The sequence below is a fragment of the Schistocerca piceifrons genome, chromosome 5 (assembly GCF_021461385.2).
Source record: "Schistocerca piceifrons isolate TAMUIC-IGC-003096 chromosome 5, iqSchPice1.1, whole genome shotgun sequence".
NCBI lineage: Eukaryota > Metazoa > Arthropoda > Insecta > Orthoptera > Acrididae > Schistocerca > Schistocerca piceifrons.
In genome coordinates this window covers 360,164,092-360,189,758 of record NC_060142.1, presented here as the reverse complement: position 1 = coordinate 360,189,758, position 25,667 = coordinate 360,164,092, and the positions used below count along the sequence as shown (strand labels likewise).

The following is a 25,667-nucleotide window of genomic DNA, read 5'->3' as shown; positions in this document are numbered from 1 at the left end:
ATGATATTGACCATTCCAGTAAGTAATGTGGTCTGTGGTCAAATGCTGAGTTACTTGCTACTGGGTGTCCGTCTCATCACTTGAAGTTTCCACACACTGTTTCAGCACATAATAGAAATAACGAACTTCAATATGCTATCTGTGACGTCTATACCTTTACAATGTTACACACCCTGTCCTCACAGCTTCACTTTTGCCAGTACCTCATCTCTTATCTTCCTGGCAAAAGTAAAGCTGTGAGAATGGGGCTTGAGTCGTGCCTGGATAGCTAAGGTGGTAGAACATTCGCCCGCAGAAGGCAAAGGTCTTGAGTTCAAGTCTCAGTCTGGCACACAGTTTTAATCTGCCAAGAAGTTTCATATAAGCACTCATTCTGCTGCAGAGTGAAAATCTCTTTCTGGAAACATCCCCAGGCTGTGGCTAAGCCATGTTTCTGCAATATGCTTTCTTCCAGGAGTGCTAGTTTTGCAAGGTCTGCACGAGGGCTTTTGTGAAGTTTGGAAGGTAGGGGATGAGGTACTAGCAAAAGTAAAGCTGTGAGGAAGGGGCATGAGCCATGCCTGGGTAGCTCAGATGGCAGAGCACTTGCCCACGAAAAGGCAAAGGTCCCAAGTTTGAGTCTTGGTCTGGCATACAGTTTTAATCTACCAGCAAATTTCACTAAAAAGCAATTAATTTATCACAGGATATTAACAAAATGTAAAAATATACAAAATTCGTAACTTGCAGATTTGCTTATTGCAAAAAATAATTACCTTTTTAAGAACTTACAGGTCATCTGGAAAGTTAAGAGACAGAGCATTGAGAATGCACTTCACAATTTGCCAAGCATGCTGAATTGAGTTTTCATTGAAATATAACATATTTTAACAGTGTCATGGTTCACAATTTCAAAACACACCTGATTTATATTGTTGTTACCACTAGAATTCTGTTTACATTTTTATACAATTATTGTAATACACAACTCTCAAAAAAACACATCCAGATGAAAACATACTTTAAACGGTACTCTTGCTGAACATGTCTTGAAGACAACTACCTAGATCACATTACCAGCACTGTTTATTTAAACACTATAAATTGTTGCACATTTTCAACTTCTCATGGTATAATGAATAGTCCATTAAATTGTATTTTGATAAACAATCTCCACTACAAAAATACAGAACTTGTCGAGGAAAATCATTAACAACTCATCAGTTTTTATCATGAATATATTGTCTGCATATGTAAGAGAAAACTACTAAATTGGTATCTGGGATGTGTCAACCACTTAAGACACTGACAAGCTTACTGGCTTTTGGTTTTCAGACATTGTATTGAGCAGACATTTTGTAAACTACTCCTGTTTAATAGGCAATAGTAACTTTCACTGCACAATGTGATGTTACAGTATATAGGAGTCAATCTACCAGTGAAATAAATGGTTAGCTACAACTGAATTATATGACCAGCTTTTTTATATCAAAATAGAGTAGATCCTATTGGCGCTATATCTGTAAAGAATGGAATGTGATACTGAAGAAATTAGCAATGCTTCTTCAACATCATGAAGATCAAGTTAAGTAAACTTCATTCCGAAAGCACTCATACATTTGGAAGAAGGAAGGAAGGAACATTGGTGTTTAAAATTCCATTGACAACAAAGGCACTAGAGACAGAGTACAAGGGAAGGATAGGGAAGGAAAAGTCCATGTTCTTTCAAAGGAACCATCACAGCATTTGCCTTGGTTTATGGAAATTATCAAAAATTTGGAGTTTTTGGGGCTAACATTAAATCTTCAAACAATGGGAAATCCAGGATGGAATGTAACAACATTCTCTGCATCTCCACTATATGGTGAATATTGTAACATTAAATCCTGTGTGATAGCAACCATGAATTTCAGCTGGGAACTGTGAGGGACATTTCAGTGTATAGTGTGTTGTTATTTTCATATTGTTTAATGATGAGAGAAGGTAGAGCAAGACACTAGGTGGCTACATATAGTTTACTCTTCTTGAATAGATCAGAGGACTAATGAAGAAGTACTGAATCAAAATTGGGAGAAAAATAAATTTACAGCAAAACATGACTAAAAGAAGAGATTCAGCATTCATATTTGCCAGCTTGTTGGCATAGAGGGTCAGTGAGTACACTTAATATTGTGAGCACTGACTGACAACTTGTGTGGTAAAAAGAAGGGGAGAGGTTGATAGGACATGTAATGGGGTGCCAAGGAAAAGTTGATTTGCAAATGAAGAGAACTGGGTGAGATAAGAAAACAAGTTCAAGTGGTTGTTCGTTGCACCAGTTATGTAAATAAAAAAAAACTTGCACGGGCTAGACTAACATGGAGAACTGCATCAAAGCATTTTATACCTAAATCTGCAACAATAATGTGCCTTTTACAAAGCAATATGAAAAATCATTAACTCTGGATTCATTATACTTTAAAAAGAAAGAAGCATAACATGGCAACTAACTGTCAAGCTAGGATGACATATCTTTATGGTGTGGAAATGAATAACCAGTCCATGGACAAGGCCTAAGATGTTTACAAAGTAAGGATGACTATCATTTTTGATGGCAAGGGCATCATTCCCTGTTATTTTCCAGAATGTGGATATACATTCAGCAGTACGTGATACATTCAAACACTCCAAATCTTAGAGAAGCCATTATGAAGTAGAGGCATAGTCTGGAAGGGAACTGATTCAACTGAAAATGTTTGTCTCCACACCTCTTTTTCAACAAAACATGCGGTGGGTAAACTGGACAGGTCCACTTCATTCATCCTAGATCTGGCTCGCACCAATCTCTGTATAGATGTTTCAATAAAAATACAGTATTTATATGAACCCATCTCTGTGACCAAGGTTGCTAATGCATGCTTGTGTGGTGATGCTCAACCTGGTAGTAAGCTGGTTCAAATCCTCGTGGTGGAAAAAATTCGCACTGACAGTATTGCCAGAATTGGCACCAATGTCCTGGTTTAAATAGCAAACCTCTCCACAGTGTCTCATGAAGTGATGGTTGATGGGAATGTCAAGCTTGGTGGCCCCCCTTGATCCTACTTGCAAGAAGTAGGCTGTGTGTCAGTGCTGTGTATCACCCTTTTCCTTCTCTCATCAGCATCATCATACAACACTAATATTACACTACACACACACACACACACACACACACACACACACACACACACAAACACACACACATACACAAAATACATTCGTGTAGTGTTGCAAATAGTGTGTACTGGAGCAGGTTTTAAATAAACAAACAAACAGTATTTATATGAGTTTAAAATATCAATGAAGCTTTGGTTACCTCTGTATTTGCCTAGTTATTTTGAAAGAAAAGGGCAGTTGTGTTGAATGATGACACAAATGAATGACTTTCAAACTTAAAATTGCTCTGAAAATTTCCAGGCTTCCTACGGAAGAGATAACTCTGCAGCATGGAGCATCACAAGTAATGATCACTGTACATGAAAAAGTTTCTGAGCCATAACTACAGTCAAATGTAATTTCAACCTATATACTGAAGTTAGAGTAAAAAAGCTTTTGATTCAGTAACAACAAGCAGTGAGAATAATGTGTGAAGTAAAATACTGAACATCTAACATGGGCATTTTCAAACTTCGTTGTATTCTACATTCACTTTCCAATACATTTACTCCTTAATAAAATTAATTTTCATGTTGTCTTTTTTTGTTGAACTGTAATTAATACAACTAAAACACATGGCAGAAAAATAATTTCCATTTAGACTATGTCTCTTCATCTAGAACTCAATGTGGGTTCATAATGAAACCAGCTCTGAACAGAATTAAATATCAAATTTTGACTGTGAATTTTTCTGAAAATATAAACTGGAAACATAATGAAGTGACATTCAATGATTCTGTATTTGGAATCACTCATTTCACAACCCAAGTTAATGTAATGATCACATCATATATTAGTAAGCAAAACCCTAAATGAAAATAAATTTTTAAAAAATCCTGTGAAAAGTTTAAAGAAATGGTCAAACAGATTTCAGAATTTTTCAATGCTATCTACAGAAGCAAGTAAGGTTACTCATGGCTTTCAGGACACTGCAAAAGAAGCATAAAAGATATAAGCAATAGCTACCGAATTAAAAAGAAAGAGAGATGATGTTTAGCAAAATGGTATAGAGAACTACTAATATTTGAAACAATGACAGCAGGAAATTATGAATCTAAATTTATTTAAAGAAAAACAACTAGAGGATGATTGTTTTTTACAAAGACGAGGTGAACATATGTTATAGTAAAATGTGCCCAAACAGTAACATCAATATGCAGTGTACCTCCCCCTGGTGGTAATGCAGGTGTATATTCTCACAAGCAAATTATCATAAAAGTGTTGAATGGGATCCTGCTACAGATTGTCCCAATCATCTTGCACTTTTTGTTGCAGTTCGGCCATCGTTTTTACAGGTCATGGAGAAAGAGTATGTTCCTACTTCATCATGTCCCATATGTGATCAACCAGTGAGAGATATGATGATCTTGGTGGTCAGCGCAGTTGTTGTACGCTGCAAAGAGCACATGGAGACACAACAGCCATTTGTGGACATGCACTGTCCTGCTGGAAAAGCACATCATCTTCTTGTTGAAAAAATGGCAGTAGTGTGTAGACAACAGGCTTTGCAATGTAGCAGCCACTGGTTACTTTACTTTGCAGAAACAACAAATGTCACCGTGAATTGTAACTGATGCCACTACCCACCCCTCTCCCGACACCAAGAAGCCTGGGATGGCACTTGTGTGATATGGGCGAATGCACTCTGAAATAGGCAGTTCACTGTATCTACACCATACATATGTATGTCCATCACTTACATACAGACAGTACCTGCTCTCACCACTGAAGACAGCAGAGCACCTTTCCACTCTCCACTCAAGTCTTTCATAACACCAGGGTAGTTGTTGTGGTGTCAGTAGTAGCCTGGCTAGAGGCATGCATAATCATAATCCTGTTGCAAGCAGATGGTTCCCAATGGTCACTGATGACATAGCAGGTGCAACATGTGCCTGTATTTTATCCCTGGATGATGTTCAATTGGCCACTGCCACTCACACAATGCATCTCTATGAGAAGGACCATAATCTGGTGTATGGCTGTGGGGGGCAGTCAGTGTGAACTGATTGAAGCTGTTCAACAGGAATATGTATTCATGAGTGGGACACAGTTGTACCCTGGAATGAATGTTGTAAACACTGTTCACTTCTAAACTCAGCACTGTTACTGTCTGCAGAGTCAAAACAGAGGGTGTACAGACATCACCAATGATGGTGACACATGAATCACTAACACTACAATCCCTTAGTATTATACTCTGGTAGCACTAAACACAGTCTCTGGTGCTGCTGCACTTTTTTCATCTGGAAGTGTGAAAAGAACTTCATATTACAACATAATTAAAGTAATGCATAGCTAAACTTCTTACTATAGGCCAAAAAAACCTCTGAACTAGCAAAGATGTGTAAGACGTGGAAAGAAAAGAAAAAAATGCCATTCAAAATTAGCAGTGTCAACACAGGTTCTGTAGTCTACTGTAAAGGGCTTTAATAAACATACGTCTAACATAAAATAACAAACTGTGAATGCTTTCAAATTCAACAGAAACTTGAAAACATTTCTTAATACAGTCATCCTACAAATTAGATTCCAGAATCAAGATTCCAGAATTGAAGAGTCCAGTTAGCAGCATGATAAGCTCACTGGAAACATGCCTCTGTTCCAGTAGCATGCAGACAAGTATTGTTCTATGACAAACATACATGAGGTAAGCAGCAGTTTTTTCATTCAAAGCAGTGTCTTTTCTGATAATTTTATCAACTTAAAAAAACGATGCTGAAACCTGGCAGAATACATGACACCTCAAAGATGTCAAGTTAAAAATAATTTATAGGAGTTTAGAAATGGGTTCTAAAATAGTTTATAACAGGTTCTACAGTTAGTTATTGACTACAATGACTCATTTCATAGCTCCTAAGATTCTCCTTCACAATGGAATCTATGGAAGATGATGAGTGAGTGAATGAATACATTGTCCAAACTCAGTACACAAAACTAGCATCTATATGAAAATATTCAAAATTCAATGTGCTTCTCAGTGATAAGATGATGATGATATACGTATGATGATGATATACATACCTCCTTCCATGTTTCCACATTACTCTCAATGTCATCTGGAAGAGTTGCAAACGCTTCTGGAAATGATGTAGATAGCTTCACGATGTCTTCCCAGCCCTTAAGAATAAATTAAGAAAAAAATAATTGTTGTAATCAGCTTTTATGTCATACATGACAATATTTCTCTTAAAGGGGGAGACATCAGAATATGTTTGTCATGTTTCTTACTCAAAACCCGTGCCTCACTTCTGTAGGATGTCAATAATGACATGCATTGCTGGCCAGAGAGCAGAGTCACCTGTGGGTGAGTCAACAACAGCAGTGTGTTCTGAGTCATGGTATGATGTAGACGTGTTGATGAATTGCACTTTCTGAATAAAGTATATTCGCTTTCACCACCATGACTCCATTATTCAGATATTCCCTGTCACCCTGCAAGGAAATACTTCCATAGTGGTGACTCAGTGTCAACTGTGAAATGCATTAAGTAACTTTTTATATGCATAGTTTTATTGTGCATTAACAAAGCTGCCATCTTCTGTTGTGAATATAGATCTGCCAGCTCCATGGAACATCACATCTGGGATTGATGTGCATGAAGTGTATCGACACTGCAGTCATTGTGTGGACCACTGAGCTATGATAAATATGAGTTTACCATTGCTATGAGTGAAGTGTTGCTGACCAATACAACTGCAATGGTGCTACAACAATGTCAGCAAACAATGTGTTGCTGCACTTCAAATAGGAATCTACAACAAATTCGGAACAGTTTCAACAAAATTAGCAAGTGGAAATTATTTCAAACTGTGATATGCTTCATGAGTCAACTGTGATATCCAAAACATGTAATGTGACCAGACATTTGCCTGCTTTGTACATACCTACACAGTCAACTGTATACTATGACAACTGAAGAGCCATGATTATTACTACAAGAGTGGTTTGAAAAGTTCTTGGAATGGAATAGAAAAAAAGTACTTACACCACTGAAAATGTATTGTGAGTGGATTTCTGTGGACTACTTGTGAAACTATGGCAGATGCATTTGACGTCTGTGTCAGACAGCTGGGGATGTCCCCACGATTTGCCTTTACACAAACAACCTGTTTCTCAGAGTTGTTCATGTCACTGTCTAATGCTCTATGCCGTAGGATCCACACCATACATAGCACAAAAGTCATGCTGAACAGTTGTTACAGACCCGCATTGTGCAAAACATAGAACATAAAACACTTTCTGTTGTCTTGACACCATTTGTACTAGAACTGAAGTGGGTGCACACTGCTGCTACTTAGTGGGAAACATATAATACTCGAGAGTTTGCTCTTTCCAACACTACATTGTTCATGCACCTATCTCAAATAACATAACAGTTATGATTTTTTGAAATTGGATGATTCTTTTTGATATGCCCTGTATAATATTTACTAACAAAGAGATAGAGGGGCTGGCCAGTACTTACCTCAGCTCAGTACAGCCGATAGATACAATAATACACTATTCTTTTTTTTTTTTTTTTTTTTTTTTTACATGCCGATGTAAAAGGCTGTGCAGTGCAGGCATGTCACTTGATAAATTACATGTGTAGTTTCACACGTGGCCCTGCCTTGAATTGTGTATGTTTTACCAGTAGCGGGGCTGGAGTAGGTGGTTGTGGGGGGATGCATGGGGCAGGTTTTGCAGCGGGGTCAGTTACAGGGGTAGGAACCGCTGGGTGGAGAAGGTAGTCTGGGAATATTGTAGGGTTTAACAAGGATGTTACGGAGGTTAGGGGGGCAACGAAAGGCAACTCTGGGTGGTGTGGGGAGAATTTTGTCAAGGGATGATCTCATTTCAGGGGTTTACTTGAGAAAGTCATATCCCTGGCGGAGTAATTTGTTGATGTTTTCAAGGCCAGGATAATATTGGGTGACAAGGGGGATGCTTCTGTGTGGTCTGGGGGTAGGAACATTGTTGTTGGATGGCGAGGAATGTATTGCTCGGGAAATCTGTTTGTGGACAAGGTCTGCAGGATAGTTGCGAGAGAGGAAAGCATTGGTTGGGTTATTTGTGTAATTGTTGAGGGATTCGTCACTGGAGCAGATACATTTGCCACGAATACCTAGGATGTAGGGAAGGGAGCGTTTGATGTGGAAAGGATGGCAGCTATCAAAGTGAAGGTACTGTTGTTTGTTTGTGGGTTTTGTATGGACAGAGGTGTGGATGTGAGCTTCAACAAGATGAAGGTCAACATCCAGGAAGGTGGCTTGGGTTTTGCAGAAGGACCAGGTGAAATTCAGATTCAAAAAGGAGTTGAGGTTATGGAGGAAATTAAGGAATGTTTCTTCACCATGAGTCCAGACCACAAAGATGTCATCTATAAACCTATACCAGGCCAGGGGAAGCAGCTGTTGGGTCTTCAGGAAAGCCTCCTCCATGCGGCCCATGAAGAGGTTGGCATAGGACGGAGCCATCCTGGTTCCCATGGCCGTTCCCCTGATTTGTTTGTAGCTCTGGCCTTCAAAAGTGAAGTAATTATGGGTGAGGATGAAGTTGGTAAGAGTGATAAGGAACGAGGTTTTTGGAAGATCTTCGGGTGGGCGTTGGGAGAGGTAGTGCTCAAGGGCAGAGAGACCATGGGTATGTTGGATGTTTGTGTAAAGGGATGTAGCATCTATGGTGACAAGAAAGGTTTCAGGTGGAAGAGGAGTGGGAATGGATTTGAGGTGTTCTAGGAAGTGGTTTGTGTCTTTGATGTAGGATGGGAGTCTGCGGGTGATAGGTTGGAGGTGCTGGTCTACCAGAGCTGAGATACGTTCGGTTGGGGCTTTGAAGCCTGCTACAATGGGACGGCCAGGATGGTTCTCTTTGCGGATTTTGGGTAATAGGTAGAAGGTAGGGGTATGTGGCTCAGGTGGAGTGAGTAAGTCTATGGAAACCATTGTGAGGCCTTGTGAGGGACCTTGGATTTTTAGGATTTTTTGCAGCTGAGTCTGGATGGAGGGAATGGGATCCTGGGTAACAGCTTTGTAGGTTGAGGTGTTGGAGAGTTGACGCAGTCCTTCTGCCACATACTCCACACGGTCAAGTACGACAGTTGTGGAGCCTTTATCCGCAGGGAGGATGACAATAGAGCGGTCTATTTTCAGCTCCTTAATGGCACGGGATTCAGCTGGGGTGATGTTGGGGGTTGTCGGGATGTTCTTCAAGAAGGACTGGGAGGCAACACTGGATGTGAGGAATTCCTGAAATGTCTGCAAGGGATGGTTTTGGGGGAGGGGAGGAGGATCCCTTTGAGAAGGCAGTCGGAACTGTTCTAGACAGGGTTCAACACTGGGTCTAGTATTTGGGGGCTGTGTTTGGGTAGTGAAGTGATATTTCCAGTTGAGGTTCCGGGTGAATGAGAGGAGATCTTTAACCAGGGCAGTGTGGTTGAATTTAGGCGTGAGGCTAAAGGTTAAGCCTTTTGATAGAACAGATGTCTCTGGAGGAGAGAGGGATCTGAATGAGAGGTTTAGGACTGAATTGGGACTGGTGATATGTGGCATTTGACTGTGGTTATAGTTGAGATTTGGTCTGTGTGGGGTATGTGCTGGGATGGGGAGATTGAGTAGGGTGGCTAGGCTAGGTTTGTTGGCTATGAGGGGGGTTTGTTGAAGGTTCTGTTGTGGTTGGTGTTTGTGAGGGATAGGGAGAGGGACCCCACTTCTTAGGTGTTGCACTAGCACTGTGGATAGTTTTTTCAGGTGGTGTGTGGCATGGAACTCAAGTTTGCAGCTGGCTTCTAGGATGATGTTCCTGAGTGTGTTCTCCAAGCAAGGGTTTGAGAGGTGGAGGACTTTGAAGAGAGATAGGAGCTGTTGGGAGTGGTGGTTACATGAAGTAGTGTAGAGATTCAGGACAAGTTGGGTAAGGGCTAAGGATTGAAGGTTCTGGAAGTCCAGGAGAGACTGGTGGAAGGAGGAATTGCACCCGGAGATGGGAACTTTTAAGGTAAGCCCTTTAGGGGTAATTCCAAAGGTTAAGCACGACCAGAGGAGAAGTATGTGGGAGTGCAGTTTGGCTACGGTGAATGCATGTTTCCGGAATGAATGTACATAATGTGGTATAGGATTAGGGTACATAGTGGGTAACTGGTGGGTAGGGAAATTAAATAACTAAAGTTGAAATAGTAATCATAAGAAGGAATAAAACGCGGAGGGAAGGACGAGAAAGAAAGAAATTGTGTTGGTAACGTTCAATACCAAAGGAAGACCACTAAATAGGAAAAATACGGAAAAAGTTGACCAGACCAAGCAAGTATGTCCAGATCAGGGGAAAAGAACACACGTTGCTTAAAAACAGAGATAGCGAGTGGCGAAAAAAAGATCGCGCGTGCTGCAAAAGAGATCGCGCGTGCCGCAAGAAAGATAGCGCGTGCCGCAAAAAAGATCGCGCGTGCCGCAAAAAAGATCGCGCGTGCCGCAAAAAAGATCGCGTGTGGCGCAAAAAAGTTCGTGGGTGGCGCAGAAATGTCCCAAAAAATTTTTCTTGTGGCAGAGAAAGATAGCCAATGGCACAAAAATATCGGCAGCAACAAGAAATCGACGGAAATGGATGATACTGGTAGGTGTGGAAGAGATTGTTGGCAGTGATTGTTGGCTGGAAAACAGCGGATAACGAACGTTAAAACTATGGAATGTTGAATAAATGAATCAATAAATAAAAAAGAGCACAGGACTATAAACGGAACAAGATAATAGGAGGAAGATGAAATAAGCACAGTTGGTGACGAAAATATTTATTTATGTAAATATAAAACACTGAAGAAGAGAAAGTGTTAAGATGACAGACGTAAGTGATAGCTAACAAAAGGGACAAAACAATGAAGGATGTGGACCATATAGGTGATCTAAATGATTAATGGAAAATCTCATATGAGATGTGAAACAAATACTAACAAAGAGATAGAGGGGCTGGCCAGTACTTACCTCAGCTCAGTACAGCCGATAGATACTCATAAAACACAATTTTTTTTTTTATTTACATGCCGATGTAAAAGGCTGTGCAGTGCAGGCATGTCAGTTGATAAATGATATGTGTAGTTTCACACGTGGCCCTGCCTTGAATTGTTTATGTTTTACCAGTAGCGGGGCTGGAGTAGGTGGTTGTGGGGGGATGCATGGGGCAGGTTTTGCAGCGGGGTCGGTTACAGGGGTAGGAACCGCTGGGTGGAGAAGGTAGTCTGGGAATATTGTAGGGTTTAACAAGGATGTTACAGAGGTTAGGGGGGCGACGAAAGGCAACTCTGGGTGGTGTGGGGAGAATTTTGTCAAGGGATGATCTCATTTCAGGTGTTGACTTGAGAAAGTCGTATCCCTGGTGGAGTAATTTGTTGATGTTTTCGAGAAGCCAGCTGCAAACTTGAGTTCCATGCCACACACCACCTGAAAAAACTATCCACAGTGGTAGTGCAACACCTTAGAAGTGGGGTCCCTCTCCCTATCCCTCACAAACACCAACCACAACAGAACCTTCAACAAACCCCCCTCATAGCCAACAAACCTAGCCTAGCCACCCTACTCAATCTTCCCATACCAGCACATACCCCACACAGACCAAATCTCAACTGTAACCACAGTCAAATGCCACATATCACCAGTCCCAATTCAGTCCTAAACCTCTCATCCAGATCCCTCTCTCCTCCAGAGACATCTGTTCTATCAAAAGGCTTAACCTTTAGCCTCACGCCTAAATTCAACCACACTGCCCTGGTTAAAGATCTCCTCTCATTCACCCGGAACCTCAACTGGAAATATCACTTCACTACCCAAACACAGCCCCCAAATACTAGACCCAGTGTTGAACCCTGTCTAGAACAGTTCCGACTGCCTTCTCAAAGGGATCCTCCTCCCCTCCCCCAAAACCATCCCTTGCAGACATTTCAGGAATTCCTCACATCCAGTGTTGCCTCCCAGTCCTTCTTGAACAACATCCCGACAACCCCCAACATCACCCTAGCTGAATCCCGTGCCATTAAGGAGCTGAAAATAGACCGCTCTATTGTCATCCTCCCTGCGGATAAAGGCTCCACAACTGTCGTACTTGACCGTGTGGAGTATGTGGCAGAAGGACTGCGTCAACTCTCCAACACCTCAACCTACAAAGCTGTTACCCAGGATCCCATTCCCTCCATCCAGACTCAGCTGCAAAGAATCCTAAAAATCCAAGGTCCCTCACAAGGCCTCACAACGGCTTCCATAGACTTACTCACTCCACCTGAGCCACATACCCCTACCTTCTACCTATTACCCAAAATCCGCAAAGAGAACCATCCTGGCCGTCCCATTGTAGCAGGCTTCAAAGCCCCAACCGAACGTATCTCAGCTCTGGTAGACCAGCACCTCCAACCTATCACCCGCAGACTCCCATCCTACATCAAAGACACAAACCACTTCCTAGAACACCTCAAATCCATTCCCACTCCTCTTCCACCTGAAACCTTTCTTGTCACCATAGATGCTACATCCCTTTACACAAACATCCCACATACCCATGGTCTCTCTGCCCTTGAGCACTACCTCTCCCAACGCCCACCCGAAGATCTTCCAAAAACCTCGTTCCTTATCACTCTTACCAACTTCATCCTCACCCATAATTACTTCACTTTTGAAGGCCAGAGCTACAAACAAATCAGGGGAACGGCCATGGGAACCAGGATGGCTCCGTCCTATGCCAACCTCTTCATGGGCCGCATGGAGGAGGCTTTCCTGAAGACCCAACAGCTGCTTCCCCTGGCCTGGTATAGGTTTATAGATGACATCTTTGTGGTCTGGACTCATGGTGAAGAAACATTCCTTAATTTCCTCCATAACCTCAACTCCTTTTTGAATCTGAATTTCACCTGGTCCTTCTGCAAAACCCAAGCCACCTTCCTGGATGTTGACCTTCATCTTGTTGAAGCTCACATCCACACCTCTGTCCATACAAAACCCACAAACAAACAACAGTACCTTCACTTTGATAGCTGCCATCCTTTCCACATCAAACGCTCCCTTCCCTACATCCTAGGTATTCGTGGCAAATGTATCTGCTCCAGTGACGAATCCCTCAACAATTACACAAATAACCCAACCAATGCTTTCCTCTCCCGCAACTATCCTGCAGACCTTGTCCACAAACAGATTTCCCGAGCAATACATTCCTCGCCATCCAACAACAATGTTCCTACCCCCAGACCACACAGAAGCATCCCCCTTGTCACCCAATATTATCCTGGCCTCGAAAACATCAACAAATTACTCCGCCAGGGATATGACTTTCTCAAGTAAACCCCTGAAATGAGATCATCCCTTGACAAAATTCTCCTCACACCACCCAGAGTTGCCTTTCGTCGCCCCCCTAACCTCCGTAACATCCTACTCCTGTAACTGACACCGCTGCAAAACCTGCCCCATGCAACCCCTCCACAACCACCTACTCCAGCCCCGCTACTGGTAAAACATACACAATTCAAGGCAGGGCCACGTGTGAAACTACACATGTAATTTATCAACTGACATGCCTGCACTGCACAGCCTTTTACATCGGCATGTAAAAAAAAAAAAAAATAAATAAATAAATAAATAAAAAATAAAATGTGTTTTATATGTATCTATCCGCTGTACTGAGCTGAGGTAAGTACTGGCCAGTCCCTCTATCTCTTTGTTAGTGTTTGTTTCACATCTCATATGAGATTTTCCATTAATCATATAGATCACCTGTATAATATTTCATTCATTCACTAGCAGGTGCAATATATTCAGTGTGACCGAGTGTAGGAAAACTTAACTACAAATCCCCACACACAAAGATGTTATTGTAAAAAGTGCAATTATCACACTGTTTGGTTTCTCTGAATATCTTTTAATGCTGTGCAGATTGAGGAATGCAACTCAGACATGGCAGTGCTTCATTGACATGATACTTTTCCAGTTCAATTTCTGTTATGCCTATTTGGATGACATTCTCCATTTTTTGGTTATACTCGAAGACCACAACTGACACCTTGAACAAGTTCTCACGGTCTTAAAAGACAGGGGTGTGGTGATCAACAATGACAAATCTCAATTACAAAAAGGAGAAGTTATCTTCCACAGGCACATATTTAGTGCCGTGGGACAAGACTGACCCTCGACCAGCTTCCTCTCTCCCAGAATTATCATGAGCTCCATCAATTCTCAGGAATTTTAATTTTTTCTTGGCCCTGCTTGCTGAAAGCAGTGGCTTTACAAGTACCCCTCACCAACACATTGGCAGAATCTAACAAGCAAGGGAGAGGGAAGACTGAGAGGACTGCAGAGATGAAGGACACATTCAGACTCACTATGGATTTCCTTGTACATGCAATCAAATTGGTCCACCTCATTCCAGAAGCACACCTCAGTCACTACTGAAACAAGCAACAACATGACTAGCACCATACTGCTACAGTAAGTGGCCATGGAGGCACAGCCCTTTCCATTCTTCTCACAAAACTTACATTCTCTCAGCCAAAATGATTGGCCTTTGACTGAGAATTTCTCACTGTTTACAAATGGGTGAGATACTTCCATGAAGACATTGGGAGGTTCACAGATCATGTTGATGCAGTACAGCACCCACTGGAGAACATCAGTCCCTGACACTACTGACACCTGGACCTTATTGGCTAGTAAACTATTCTGACATTCCCATCACTGAGTACTTATTGTGAGTTAGTGTCATCTCCCTCCAGTTCAGCTACAAAAAGCTAGTCACTGACCAGCATCATATCACAAGCATTATATAACTGATTTCCTGAGTGGGAAGGCTTGCTGGTCACTGGCACAAATCCGCCCTGTGGATTAGTGTCCAGGTCTGGTGTGCCATCCAGCCTTTGGATGGTTTTTCACACAGTTTTCCATCTACCTTAGTGAATGTGGTCTGGTTACCCTTATTCCGCCTCAGTTACACTGTTTTGGTGATTGCTGCGCAAACACCATTCCCACTTATGCATACACCATAATTATTCTACCATGCAAACATTTGGCGTTACGCGTGTCTGGTATGAGACATTTCCAGGTTATTCCACTGGGGGTAGAACTACATAATAACCCTGGTTTCAGTGTGGGGCGGCAGTGGGGTGGGTGGACTGCTGTGGTCTGTTGTGGGGTTGTGAACTGCTGAGGGCTTCGGCGGAACAAAGCCTCTCCGTTGTTTCTAGATCTGCGGTTTAATACATACATACACATAACTGATACATAATCAAGGGTGCTGGCTTATGAATCGAACTATGCACCGTTCTGGGGGCTGAATCGCCAATCCTCTGTGACATGTCTCTTAACAGGATCTACCAGTTGGTACCACAAACAGTGTGTCACACAATTTTTGACAAAATCCACAGCATGTTTCACCCAGGCATCAGACTCATACAGTCTGCCTCATTACAGAATGCTTCAAATGGCCCAGCATCAAGTGAGACTGCTGCACCTGGCACAGGCATGCATAGCATACCAACACAGTAAAGTCAGAAGACATGAACAACCACAATTAGATCACTATGAAATTCTAAAAGCTCCTTTCCACTATGTACACACTGATTTAATTGGTCCTCTCCCAGAATAAGAGGAAGTCAAGGATCTACTACCAATAACAGACAGTGTCCCAGTGGGCAGAAGCAATGCCCCTCAAAGGCATCACAGCAGTGTCCACTGCTTGCACTTTTGTTGAAATATGCATAAGTTGTTTCAGCATGCCAGACACAATAAAGACAGACCAAGGCTGTCAGTTCAAGTTGGCACTGTTCAGCACACTATGTAAAATTCTATAAAATCAAATGCAACTGCACTACAGTCAACCTCCTCCAGAGTAATGAGGTTTTTGAGAGGTGGTACAGAACTCTCAAAGCTGTCCTTATGTGACACAGCAGGTTGTGGACTAAGGCATTACCATGGGTATTACTTGGCATCTGAACTGCCTCCAAGGAGGCCCTGCAAGTATCCTTCACTGAGATACTATATGGTGAATCACTGATGCTACCCACTGATTTTATTCTAGCCATGCATGACCCTGAGCAAATGGCCCTACCTGCACTGGTTAAACAGGTAAAGGACCACATTAGACATATTCATGTGCCATCCCCAGCTCCACATTTGGTGTCTAAGGTCTTCTTACATGAACTGCTCTCACATACTCCTACTGTGAATGTATCATGCTATGGAATGAAACACTCCAGCCAGCAGTACAGCCGCCATACATAGGACCTTTCAAAGTTCTTGAGAGAGGCATACATGTGCTTGACATTCTGATTATGACACACCAATGAATGATTCAATTAACTGCATGAAACCAGTGTGGGTTCTCTGGGAGTAGATGTCTCGACCCCCATGAACAGCAAAGGTGATAACCAGCCACTACAGAATGCATGGGCGGCCAGCCCCAATACAGTACACCTCATTAACATTAGGCTCAACCTCGGAGACTTCAACCCAGAAGATATTACCATCAAACTCGTTGATAATGACCTGTGCCTTGCCGCCCTCAATAAAGATACAGTGACATGGACATTGCACGCATCCAGTGGCTCAACCACTCATACATCCCACCCAACATCGTTGGCTATGCCTCCATATTGTCCTACCTTTCAACAGATGGTGTTCTCATTCTCACCAGCCCAAGGGTCCTGCCACAATTGCTGCTTACACCCCCACCACAGGTTGGGGCAGGTATTGCTGAGAAGGCAACTCCACACTGTCCCAGCTCCCTTCATCCCCAGCCACACCACTAGAGTCCCTGTACATTCACACTAGTTACCTCCCATGTCAACTGCTTCCCTACTAACTGTACAGCACCAGCACAACACATGGCATTAATACAAGAAATGGTCTAACTGTGTCCTGCATTGCAGCCAGCCAAGACATAGCTGGTCATGCACACCTGTGCATGCCAGTCCAGCTAGATGATGACATGGTCCACATTGTCCCCTTCTGTTCTATGAAACATGTGAAGGGGGCACGGCTCTGTAGGAGGTATTGATAGTGACACATATCTATCACCAGAGAACAGAGGACTATCTGTGAGTGATACAAAGTCACTAGTGCATTCTGAGCAATGATAACAATGCAGACACGTTGATACATTGCTCTTTGTGAATAATGTATACTGGCTATGCTCCATCTCCACTCCATTATTGGAACATTCCTTGTCATGCGGTATGGGAATACTTCCACACAGTAATGCCAGGAATGCAATCCTGTTATAAAATTTCCCATGAATCACTTTTATGGTGTATGTAAGTATTTCATGTGTAATGCTAAACTTCTTGACTTTGTTTTGCATATCACTAGCTTTTCAATAAGAAGCATTACAAAAAAGATATTTAAAATAGCTTCCATGATCTAGTACTCCATTATGAGTGTGGTTTGAAAAGTTCTTGGAACAGAACAGAAAACAAGTACTTACATCACTGAAAAGTTATTATTTTTCAATATAGTATCCTTGTAGATTAATGCACTTGGTCCAATGATGTTCCAGTGCCTTGATCCCATCTGGAAAATGAGTTTCCTCCAGGCCTGAAAAATAGTTGTCAACTCAGACTATTGATTCTTTGTTGAAGTGAATCTTCGTCCACCACGAAAAATTTTTAGTTTTGGAAAGAGATGGAAGTCTGATGGAGCCATATCACTTGAATAAGGTGGGTATGGCAACAATTCATACCATAGTTTGTGTAATTCTGCCATGGCTAAGGCACATGTGTGTGGGCGCACATCAAGAGTCGCAGCATCCATCTTGCAGATAATTTTTTCATTTCTAATTCTTCAGTTAAAATGTGATATACCCTTTCAGATGACATCTGGAAAGCATGAGCAATTTCACGCACTTTTTTCATTTATAATTCTTCAGTTAAAATGTGATATACCCTTTCAGATGACATCTGGCAAGCACGAGCAATTTCACGCACTTTCAATCGGCGATCCTCCACGACCATTTTGTGCACCTTTTCAATGATTTTTGGAGTAGTGACACGTTCTTGGCCAACTATTGCGTGGATCATCATCTAAGCTCTCCAACCAAATTTAATTTCAATTGTCCACTTGGCAACAGTTGAATATGAAGGAGCAGAGTCCTCCACTGTATTCTGGAAATCAAAGTGAATGTCCTTTGCTTTCATACCTTTCTTTATGAAGTACTCAATCACTGCTCGAATCTTGATTTTTTCCATATTCGCAAATCACTTCACGGGAACAACAACAGAGCTATGTCACCGCCACAACTCTCTTCCAACAGCACTGATGTGGCATGTGTTTACAGGCAACAGTCCAATGAATATCACGTGAACACCTTGTTGTGCTAGTGCTGACCTCTCATGGTGATTCCAAGATCTTTTCAAACCACCTTCATGCTCGTGATAGTTTTAGACTGCATGCTCTTCCATGACCAGTGTTAATATAAATAAAGTCCTTTTGATAAATACTTAAGGACAAGATCAGATACCTGAAACTATTGTCCGAGCATTAATCTTGATATGCTCTCTACCTGTAACAACTATCAAGTAAAAAATAGTTCAGCAATAATTACAAACAATTTTTCCAGCTTCTTGTACATTGATGCTATTTTTGGACCTTCTTTAATTTCAGGAACATTCCCTGCTTTCAGCACAATCTAACAGTCTAGTGTATGGAAGTTTCCCTCTATATTTATAGATCCGTGCATGATAATGCACAGTACCAGTATGTTCCAAAAAGCCACACACAAAAATGAGAGTTTTCAAGGGGTCATGTCTTGGGTTCTGTTGATCACATAGATAAGGGATCAAGTGTTTTGGACAACTCTTAGGATAGTGACCATTTGTATACCTATTGTGAAAACAGGCATATTGCAGCTTTCCTACAATACAGGTCAAAATTTAAACACCAGACACTTCCACCCGCTCAGGCAAATTGAGCAAACTGGTTGGTTCTTTTGCATTAGGTGTTATCTAGGTTGGACCTTAGATGGCTTATAAAAGCATCATTTGTTCATGTGTAGTTCCTGAAAAAACCCAAAGTATGAATTGTGGGGATGGCCACTTCTATAACTGCTGTACATGGTAAATTTTTGAAATTTTTCCCATATAGTCTTAAGATGATGTTCTCAGGAAACTTCAATTATTTTTCAATATTATTATCTGTTACTGAGGTCCAGATGGTTGACAGTACCCTAATAATGAACAAAATATTAAAAAGCAGTGTCCATAACTATCTAAACAATCAACCATTCAGCACTGAACTGTACATTTATCTAGAAATGCCATTTTCTGGCACCAAAAGTACCAATTGTGGAGATGGCCACTACTATAATTTTTGTTCATGGCAAATCACTCAGATTTTTATTGTATGTTCTTAAGACGATGTTCTCAGGGATTATTGAAACTTTTCTCAATAACACTGTCTGTTACTTATGCATATAAAATATGCACATAATATCCTGTCTGAGACGTAAATGTAGTTTTAATTGACATAGTGAGGATACATGACAACTGCTCTGAGGTCATCACAAGGTGCTGAGGTCTCCAAACTGTGGTTTTCGTCGTAGTTTTTTCACCAATAACTATAACACTCTGTTTCCAGATAATGGGCACTTCATGCTTACACAGACTGTCTTTATCTGGAAATTATTCAATGGTGCCACCTGTTGCCACAAGTGCCTTACAAAGAAACTGTTTTGTCATACCAAATTATTTGTATTTGCAAATAAAACACCACATTTTTTGGTATTATACTGTGGGTGAAGCCTAAAAATGTTGTGCATTTTTATGTAAAGTACTGGAGAGTGAACATGCATTGGATGGGAGACATTTTTTGTTAACTTTATGTTATGCATACTTATTAGCTGTTTATATGTGCTGAAGTATGTAAATGTGCTGAAATATGTAAATAAACTGCCAAAATTTTGCTGATATATAGGGTTTGTTTTATAGAAGCAGCAAGCCCTGCTGTAATGTGGAAAAGAAAGAAAGCAGTTGATAAACGTCCCTGTCAGAGCACAAAAACAGTGAATATGTTCCTTTTTAAAAGATTCTGACAGAAAAGTGAAGGACCCAGCTGCCTCAATACTCAATTTGCCTTCCTCATCAAACATTTTGGTATGTGAATATATCCGCACTTTTTGGTGCGGAAAGAGAGCAGCAGAGAGACAGTGACAACTGAAGAGGGAGAAAATAGTGCCATGGGAGAGAAAAAGAGTGGACAGTGATAGTGGCAGAGAGAAAGTGACAGCAAAACAGAAAGAGAGATGGATGGAGATAGTGGGAGTAAAAGAGAGAGGAGACGGTGGACATGAAAGGGAGGGATGAGTAGAGACCATACATAGGCTTGGTGGTGCCTGGGTGGGGGGAGGGGAGTGGCAGTGGAGGGGGGCTGGACCCATCTTGGCAAACTTCAAGATGAATAAAATCTGCCCAATTTCCCCCATCTGCTACATCCAAGTGTTAAGGTTTTCTTGTCTAGGGGTTAAAACCCCAAGCAAACCATCCACAAGGGCTTGTGTGGAGAGGAGATAATGGTGGTTGAAGAGAAAAATAACAGACTGTATGAGAGAAAGAAAGAGACAGTGGCAATGAGTGAGAAAAAGAATGGGACAAAGACAATGGCAAGCCAAGAGTGACTATGCAAAGTGAGAGAACAGCTTGAAGAGAGTGACAGTAGGAGAGACAGGAAGGAGAAAATGTTAGTGGAAGAAAAAGGAGACAAAGGGAGAGAGAAATATGTAGACAGTGGAAGTGAGATGGAAATACTGAGTATGAAATCTTCACTACAAAGAGAGACTGTGTAAAAGGATTTAGAATGTTCAGTGTTAAAAGAGTGTGAGTATGTTTGCATGCCAAATGTTTTGATGAGGAAGGCAGTCTGAGGATTGAGACAGCTGGTTCTCCAATTTTCTGTCAGAGTCTTTTAAAGAGGAGCACATTCATCATATTTCAAAAACAAGACTGTTGGGAAGGAAACAAGGGGGACACCAAGAACACCCTATTTAAATAACACGATCAGTGAGGTGGGATCTTCTTCATACATGGAGATGAAGAGGACTTCTAAAGAGAGGTAAAACTTAGCCTTTTGGAAGAAGAAGAAAAAGTGAAAAATGCGCTGGAAGAGAGTAAGGCTGATGAATCCACAGCCATTTATGAAAGTATTAAAGGGAAATTGAACTGACTTGAGTAAATACGTTCAGTAGTTTTACTTTTTGAATTCATTCCTTGAGCTAGAAATGTTTCTGTGCCAAAGTAGGGATTTTGTGAGAAGATATTACAGAAGACTCCTAAGAAAATATGCTGCTATGAAGATCTAAAAATTATCAATAAATTCCACAAAAGGAAAGATGCATTTAAATATACCTGTACAACATGAAATAATTTATCAATAACAGATTAGATTAAATTATAATGGGAAATGCAAGCGCAAGTAAAATATCAAGACTATACAGAAACTAGAAAGTAGCATTATACAATTTCCTTGTCCTCTTTTAACTACAACAGCAGGGCATGTAAACCATTAGACACCTCCTTATATATAAATTTAAGCAAAAACTGTATACATAACAGAGTGCTGTTTTGTTTTCTTTCTCCCACTTCACTTTACAGGACACAGTATAGTTGTATTTATGCCTCATTGGCTAGCTATTAGAAAACTGCTACAGAGTCTGAATCATCCAAAGCTCTGTAACATTATCCATTGACAGATTAAAACTGCACTAACAGTCACTGAAGCTACTGTCCAAACAGATACAGCAGCTGGAGAGCTGTCATATGCCATATAACAGGGATCTCAAATGATTTATCCTTTCATTTTAAGTCCCTTCAGTTTCCAATCATGATTTTGTTTGCAATACCAATGAGCAAGGTTCAAAGTCCTGGAGGAGAGGAGATTAGGACATAGATCTAATTCCAATATATATTTAGCAATTCCAAAGAATTGCTGGATTTGCTAGCGAAGTATATTTATTGTAAGAAAAAAGTATTATGAATTTATATCAGTCAGGGAAATAAATAAATTAAGGACTTCTGGCAACCTAGGAGTGAATGAATGATGCAGCATGAGGAAACTCTTTGGTCAACACTGTGGCTGCACTGCAGGACGGTCCTTGAAGCAATCTGTTCTCAGCTATTGTGGTGTGCGACATTCTCCGATGTATCTCCAGCTAGTAATAAAGTGTGGATTCATGCTATTCATGACCTCCATTACTTAACCTGGAGTGTCCCCACCAATCGCTACTCTGCACTGGAGAACGTGCATCAAATGACGATACTGGCTATGGAATATTCCAAGTTCTTTAAATCATCTCGCTTGGAACAACAATGAAGCCATCTTGCAACCTAAGTGCAGGAGACAAGCAAATCAAAGACAGTGACTTATATGGTCTTCAGTTCAGCGCTTCACATCAGCAGCAAAAATCCTTGCCTTGGGTTAATCATGAAAGTGACATTTTCTTCTGAAGAGTTACTGGTGGCTCCAATGACCCACATGAACCTAAACAATGTGTACCACCAACCAATCTTCTGATTGACTTGGATAATGAATACAACTTGTTCACATACCAGCAAGACACCTTTCAACAAACTATCATGGACAGACACAGAATAATGCTGCTTGATTGTGTCACATCTACTACGTCATGTACAGTTCTGCCAATTTGTTGGGCCACAGCTGAACATTTTCCTGGTATTTCCTTCTTCACCACAGCCACTATATGAGAGCTCATCCAGTTGTTGTTCTCTGTCCAGCTGTGGTACCACTACCCAAGCTGCCACCTTTCCATCTCAAACAGCCAGCTAAGTGGTTCACTTTTCATTATAAATGCTGTGTGATCTCAAAGATGTATGCATTTTTCTTCAGGAATGAAGTTTCTACAATAAACAAAATACTTCAAATGATAAATAATGACAATGACTTGCCTACTTCTAAAATAATGACATTTTTAAAGTGATAAAAATATTGGTTTTCAGTTCAAAAGTAGGAAACAAAATAGTATAATTACTGGTAGAGAGGTTATTGCTCTGCAGAGAAGGCATTATCTCCGGGACATTCAACAGTGCAGACATGAGAAACGGAAGTTTTATTACCTGATGAAATATGTGTTAATGCAAGACATGTGACACAAAAAAAGAGTGGACTGACAAAAAGAGAGACTATCAGCAACAAGTTTTTGCTGCAGACAAATCACAGGGGTTATAAATCCAAGAGGAAAAAGAAGAAGGCTAATTATAGCACATATAGGAAGCGACAGTGGTTTTCTGTAAGGTGATGAATTGATTTTTGAATAAAAAAAGACTGGAGATTCTCATGAAAACATGAGTGGTCAAGTGCCCCTAAAATAGATCAAAGACATTATATCTGAATTAGAGCCCAGCACTATTATAATTATGGACAATGCTTCATATGATAGAGTCACGGCAGAGCACAGGCCACAAAAGTCTTGGAGGAAGGAAGACATTGTAAGTTGGGTGTGATTAATCTTGAATTACTGAAACAGGTTGAAGTGTACATTGTAGGTCAGTGCATTACTGATGAAACAGCACATTCTGTGTGTCACATGGTCATTAGGTTACTGCTGTACCACTGAATTTGAACCCCATAGAACTTACAAGGACCCAAGTTAAAGAATATGTTGCAAGAAATAATAAAACATTTAAGCTACCACATGTACTTAAATTTATGAAAAATTAATGAATGAAGCTCTGTAGCATGTCATTGCACACTGGTGGGACACACAGCAAAATTTAATAAAAAAAGAAGACAAAATGTGGCACATGGATGGTTTCTGAGAAATGTCTTCTTCAGGTTCAGATATGGAAAGAGTTCAGAGGCTACCAAACAATTGAGTAGAGTAATACCTTAAGTGGCTTCAGTATTTCATTACAGCAAAATCTCTGCAATATGCTCTTTAAATCACAGATTGCTCTCACAGATAATGTATACTGTTTTTACACAAGTTTTTTACACTGTGTTTCCAAGCTAAAATAGGTTTTCCGCATGGACCCTTAAGAAACATGTTACCAGAGGATTACTATATATTAAATAATGCCTTTTAAAATTCAAATGGCATTTTAAGTTTTATTATCTGTCTGTTGTTTGTTGATTTTATTAATTATCTGAAGGTGTAATGTTTGGTCTAATCTGCTTCTGAATACTTTATTTTTATTCTTTTGACATGAATTATTTTAGTGTTCCAGCATTTTTAAATACCTCCATATAAGAAATGTTAAAACAGAGCAATTGGAAACAGATCAGATTAAACAAAGCAATAGTACCATTCAGTTGTGGAATGTTGAATAAGCTTCCACAAGATTATTCACAGTTGTTCACATCACTGTGAACTTGATGGACTGACTTCGCTATTAAAATGCACCAGTAAAGCATCATGCATAGTGTTATCTTCACTCAGTAGTGCAGGTGAACTATGCTGCCTCATAAAATATAAGGTTAGTATTGCACCTGACTATACACAGCTGAATTTCCATGGGAAATAAAATCCAATGAGGTAATAGCAAACGTGGAAGAATACGCAGTGTGATGTTTACATCACGACAGTGGTGGTGGTGGTTGTTGGGATGTTTAAGGGGGACTAAACAGCTAAGGTCATCAGTCCCCCATTCCAAAAACAAGCGAGACAAAGTCGCAGAGCAGATAAAACCCAAAGGGGAAGGAGACTGCCCCCCCCCCCCCCCCCAGGTGCTAAAGAACACAAATTAGGCAACGAACACTACAGAAAAGAAGAGTACAGACGAACACCAGACAGAAAGAAATAGAAGAAAAGAAGATGGCCGGAGACTGGTTGACTGACCACGACAACAAAAAAGGGAAAGAGTCAACCATCTGATGAGACACCAAAACAGCAACAAATATAGAGAGACGCGAGGACAAAAGACACAGAAACGGAAAAGTGCAGGACCCCCCTAAATGGATCCATAAAAAGGACTACCACGGATAAAATGTAAAACATTGTCAGCCATGGAGGCATTGTCGCTTAAAATCAAAGGCAAGGTGCCCGGGAAATTAAAAGACTGCAGAAGGGCGCGCAGTCGGGGACACTCCAATAAAATGTGGGCGACCGTCAGCCGGGACCCAAACCGACACAGGGGGGGGATCCTCCTGACGCAAAAGATGGCCGTGCGTCAGGTATGTATGGCCGATGCGGAGCTGACACAGGATAACAGAGTCCCTGCGAGAAGACCGCAGGGAGGAGCGCCACACATCGGTCGTCTCCTTGACAGCCCGCAGTTTATTAGGCATTGTCAAGCCTCGCCACTCAGCAGACCACATCCCAAGCACCTTACGGCGCAACACCAGCTGCTGATCGGGAGCCGTGAGGCCGATCTCCAAAGCTGGGGCATCGAGCGCCCCTTTGGCCAGCCTGTCAACATGTTCGTTCACCGGGATGCCAACATGACCTGGCGTCCAAACCAAGACCACCGAACGTCCAGAACGGGCAATGGCGGAAACAGACTCCTGAATAGAGGACACCATAGGAGAAGAGGGACAGCAGCGGTCGATGGCCTGAAGGCTGCTCAGGGAGTCACT

General features: G+C 41.2%; 1 protein-coding gene across 1 annotated transcript in view; it reads right to left on the bottom strand.

Annotated features, from left to right (window-relative positions):
• LOC124798989 (dynein axonemal heavy chain 10) overlaps positions 1-25,667 on the bottom strand; it is a 1,080,466-nt gene that overhangs the window by 177,578 nt on the left and 877,221 nt on the right. The window contains exon 48 of the mRNA XM_047262526.1: positions 6,175-6,270. Coding sequence (XP_047118482.1) covers positions 6,175-6,270 — 96 coding nt within the window. The remainder of the gene's footprint in view (positions 1-6,174; positions 6,271-25,667) is intronic.